The sequence below is a fragment of the Rhea americana genome, unplaced genomic scaffold (genome assembly GCF_003343005.1).
Source record: "Rhea americana isolate MKP2758 unplaced genomic scaffold, rheAme1 scaffold_341, whole genome shotgun sequence".
NCBI classification, from domain to species: Eukaryota; Metazoa; Chordata; class Aves; order Rheiformes; family Rheidae; genus Rhea; species Rhea americana.
In genome coordinates, this window is record NW_028186470.1 from 305,975 (window position 1) to 310,508 (window position 4,534).

General features: G+C 68.8%; 1 protein-coding gene across 4 annotated transcripts in view; it reads left to right on the plus strand.

Moving 5' to 3' along the window:
* MIDN (midnolin) overlaps positions 1-4,534 on the plus strand; it is a 14,682-nt gene that overhangs the window by 2,613 nt on the left and 7,535 nt on the right. For 2 of the 4 annotated variants that reach the window (XM_085311474.1, XM_085311473.1), the window contains exons 2-4: positions 517-742; positions 1,813-1,900; positions 2,180-2,242. In XM_085311474.1, coding sequence (XP_085167600.1) covers positions 525-742; positions 1,813-1,900; positions 2,180-2,242 — 369 coding nt within the window. In that variant the 5' untranslated portion in view covers positions 517-524. Of the gene's footprint in view, positions 1-6; positions 427-516; positions 743-1,812; positions 1,901-2,179; positions 2,243-4,534 lie in introns of those variants that run through there. The other 2 variants (XM_085311472.1, XM_085311475.1) reach the window with 2 other exon arrangements.

Below are 4,534 nucleotides of genomic sequence, written 5' to 3' on the forward strand. Positions count from 1 at the left end.
AGAGAGAGAGAGAGAGAGAAAGAAAGGAAGAAAGGAGGCAGCGCCGCTTCCATTTAACTCCCCTTCCACACACGCACGCAGTCCCCTCCTCCCCCTGGACCGCGTCTCCCACGTCCTCGAGAGGAGCCGGAGGAAAAGGAGGAGGAAAAGGAGAGATCTTTATTTTATTTTATTTTAATTGCCGGAGGGATCAAGTCGGTGCAAACTCAGCTCTCCTATAGGAAGGATTGCTCCCCCCCTTGTTCTTCCCTCCCACCTAAATCTCCTTTAAGACCTTGCAAGGAAGACTTGGAGGAACAGAGCGGATCCGGAGTTACTCGTGGACATTTAACCGGAGCGAGGGAGAGGAAGCCCAGTCCTCTCCAGCCCTTGCGTGTGTGAGTGCGTGTGTACAGCAGGACGGGGGGCTGCTCCTTCCTTTGTCTGGTGCCTTCCACTTCCTTTTTATTTTTATTTTATTTCGCCTTCCTCTCCCTCCCCACCGCCGGCACCAACCGCTGCTCCCTCCTCCCGCAGGTCGGCGAATGGACCAGCAGCCCAGCGCCAGGAGCTGCAGCCGGGGAGCGGCCGCCTGCGAGGTGCTGCAGAACGAGCCCTCCATGAACCTCTACATCAACACCACCACGGGCACCCGCTATGAGCTCTCCGTCCCCGCGGAGGAGACGGTGGAAGGGCTGAAGAGGAGGCTCTCGCAGCGGCTCAAAGTGCCTAAGGAGAGGCTGGCTCTCTTGCACAAAGAAAGGTAGGGCACGCTGCCCCCCCACGCTCCCTGCCCCCTCCCCCCCCGAGCAGCGTGGCCGGGAGCGCGGGGCTGCCCTCGGCCGCGGCTCCCGCCTGCCCCCCCTTCCCCCCGGGTGGCCCCGTTTCTCGGAGCGCAGCGGGCTCCGGCAGCCGCGTGGGCTACTGCACCCGGAGGCGGCGGGGCAGCGGCTCCCGCCCGCCGCGGCCCCTCGGGGGGCGGCCGCGGCCGGGCCCTGCCCTTTGTTCTGGGCCGCCGCTGCCCCCCTGCGCCCGCCCGCGCGGGGAAGGGGCCGCCGGCTCCGCCTTTGTCTGCCAGAGCCCGGGCCTGCCGCGGGGGGAGGCCGAGCCGGGCCGCGGAGGGGGCGGGCGGCCCTCGCCCCCTCCCCCAGCCTCCTCCAGAGAGCAGCCAAAACAGAGCCGGCGGCTCCGGGCGCTGCACCGAGCGCTCGCCGTGGGCTCGCCAGCCTCGGACGCAGCGCTGAGTAACTTGAATAGTCTCGCCCGGCTTCTAATTGGAGAAGGGACGGGGGGAGTGAGTGTGTGTGGGAGAAACCGCTTACAYCTGCCATGACTTACAAAAATAAGGGGGGGGTCAGATTCCCCCTGCCGCCTCCCCCACCCCAAGCTGGTCAAAATTTCTCTCCCAGCCCCCTCCCGCGGGGAGGGATGTGGCTGCCGGAGCGGCTGCSTGCCCTTCAGGGAGGTTGAGCGAGGCACAAAGCCCGGCGGCGGCCCACCGCCTCGCTCCCCGCCCCAGCGCGCGCCCCTGCCCCTCGGAGGCCGCCCGCACGGCGCGCGCAGGGACGGGTCCGCAGGCGCTGCGTGTGCGCGTGGGGGCCGCCGAGCGGGGCTCGCCCAAGCGTCCAGGGCCAGGTGGGAAGAGGCAGCCGTGCTGCCGTCCCGGCTGCGAGCGTTTTGCTGCCGGGTGTCAGCCCTGTTTGGGGGGCTCAGTGCCCTGGTAGCAGCCAGCCTTGCGTCCGTGCTGCCCCTTCCCCCCATATTGGTGCATCTTGTCTGGTGGCTGCCAGGGACGCGCTGACCTCTCTGCTGTCCGTCTGCTCTCCCCCACAGTCGTCTCAGTTCTGGAAAGCTGCAGGACCTGGGGGTTGTGGAAGGAAGCAAGCTGACACTGGTGCCCACTGTGGAGGCTGGCTTGATGGTAAGCGGCCTTTCTCTGTTGTTCCCTCCCGCCCACTCTGCCCATCTCTCCTTAAAGCTAGGGCGAGGATGCAGGGGCAGCCCTGCGTGCCCGCTGCCCCGGCCCCCTCTGGGGAGGGAGCCTTGGGCTGGGCGCAGCAGCAGGTTTAATATTTCACTGCTTTCTCAGGGCTTGTGTAGAAATAGTGGAAGTGACATATCATCCCTCCCCTCCTGCCGCACAGACGCCCCCTCCTTCTCTGCATTTGTAATGTTAATCCCCCCCCTCCTTTTTTTCCAGTCCCAGGCGTCCAGGCCAGAACAGTCGGTGATGCAAGCTCTGGAAAGCTTAACTGAAACTCAGGTGAGAGGCATGATGTTGGCGCACTGATAGAGACAAAGAACGCTCTGCGGGGTGGCCTGGGGGAAGGGACTGCTGCGATCTGACTGCTGGTCCCCTCCCAAATGGCTCTGGTGTTTGGTGCCTCCTTTGGGTTTCACCTTTAGGAGGGTTTGCGAGCGCTGAGGGTGGTGCCTGGGGCAGGCACCGTCATCCTGTACAGCACCGGGCGCAGGGAGGTCCCACGCTGCGGCAGGCCCAGCCCAAACAAACCCGGCAGCCGGGAGGGCAGAGGCGCTGGGAGGTGAAGTGACTCATTCAGGGTCACGCAGCAGGTCGGTGGCGGAGCCCGGCGTTGAGGGCCCGCTTCGGGGGGGGGGGGCAGCAGCCCCCTCCTCCCTCCAGCCACCGAGGCAGGAGCAGGTTCTGAAGCCCGGCGCTGCCTCGCTGGGGGCCGAGGCTGGCGGCGTGCAACGAGCGGCTCCCTGGGCTGGAGAGCGTTGCTCCTGCAGCCGGTGCCGAGGAGGGCTCTTCCTCCTGTCCTTGGAGAAAAATGGGATGTGCTGAGGCTCCCTGGCGCGCTCGGAGCGGCTGCTCTGTGGCCTTGAGCTCGCGGCGCAGCGGCGGGGAGGATGGGGGCGGCGGTGGGGGCCGGGAAGGGGGTGGTGCTGGTGGAGGCTGTGTTTAGAATAACTGTGAAGTTCCTTGGCGGCTGGTGGGGCCGGCCTCAAACGCGGGAGGTGTCGTGGGCGGGGGGGTCCTCCGCCCGCCCGCCGCGTGCTGGAGGAAGCGTTCCCATGGCTGGCTGAGCTGGGGGCGAGTGCGCGCGCAGCCGCGAGCTGGCTGCAGCTGAGGTGGAATTTACCCCCAGCCGCGAAGGCCTCTGCTGCTTTGTTTTCTCCTTATTATTACTGTTAAACTCTTTCCTCCCTTTCCAGCCAATGCTGGAGCTTCTTTATGAGAGAGGTTTTTAACCTGCCTGGCCGAGCTTTGAGAAAGGGGCGCGCCTGGCCCCCGTGGGTGCGGGTGCCCCTGGGAGCCCCGGCGCGGGGGCCCGAGCGCCGCAGGGCTCCGGCCATGGGCAGTGCCCTCCCCGGGGAYGGCTGCGAGAGCGGGGCCTTCCCCCAGGGGTGCTGGGGAGCTCCTGCCCTGCGATGCCCTTGGCTGCCCGGCCCGACCTTGGCTCCGGGCAGCTGCTTTAACCCGGTGTTGGCTGAGCGGCCGCAAGGCGAACGGGGGCCTGGRGCCCTCTGCTCCAGGCTGGCCCCTGCCTCCAGGTCTCTGTCTCCCCGCGGAGCCCCGTTTGCTYGGGTGCCACCTGTCCCAGCCGGGCTACAGAGCTGTGCCCAGCTTCGGGGTCCCGCAGCGGTTCGTGGCGGGACCGAGCGGCAGCCCTCCGCGAGAGCCGCGCAGGGCTGCGGTTCGGCCGGTGCCAAGGCCGGAGGGCACAACGCACAGCCTGGATTGCCCCCTCGGGGCTCTGCCGGGGAGGCTGGAGCCCTCGGAGGCTTGGGCGCGCCGGGGCGGGCGGCGTGGGCCCAGGGAAGCGGGCCCTGCGCCTCCCTGCCGGCCGCAGGCTCCTGCCGGGCCGGGTCGGTGATTCAGGAAGCCGGGGCTGTGCGAGGGAACCGCCAGCACCTGGGGGGCGGGGGGGCAGGAAACCACTCCTCTCATTCATGCTTTGCTCGGCTCTGCCTGCGTCACGCATCCTCCGACGGCGCGGGGAGATCTGCGCCGACTTCCTCTGGGGGCGGCGAGGGGCCGAGGCGCCGTGCCGCCCCCCGCGGCCCAGGTGCCTTCAGGAAGCGGCTGCTGGGTGGGAGGTGACGCTGCGCCCCGGCCGGGCGCGCGGGGCCTTCCTGGAAGGGCCGACGGCRCTTCCTGCCCGCTGGGCGCGGGCTGCCGCTGCCCCCGCTCTGCGGGGAGCCGTGCCCGCGGCCGCAGCGCAGCGGGCAGCTCGCGTCTTCCCGCTGCCTCAGCTCTTCCTCGGCCGGTGCCTCCGCTCGCGCGCAGCGGCGCTGGGGGCACCAGCAGGGACGCATCCTGCCCCCCCCCCCCCGGGAGCTGGCCCCTCGGCCCAGCTCGCCCAGGGGCTCTGGCCAGACGGACGCGATTTCTCAATGGTGGCCGAGCGGCGCTGGCCCTCTGCCCTCCTTGGCATGGAAACCCCCATGCAGCAGCGCGAGCGGCCGGGCGGGCGCGGGAGCAGGCGTCAGGATCGCAGCTGTCGGCTGCAGCTGCACCCGGCTGGAGAGCTCGTTTGAAAGCCTGCCGGGGCTGGGGGGCTTGTTTCCTGCTTCCCCCCCCCCCCCCCCC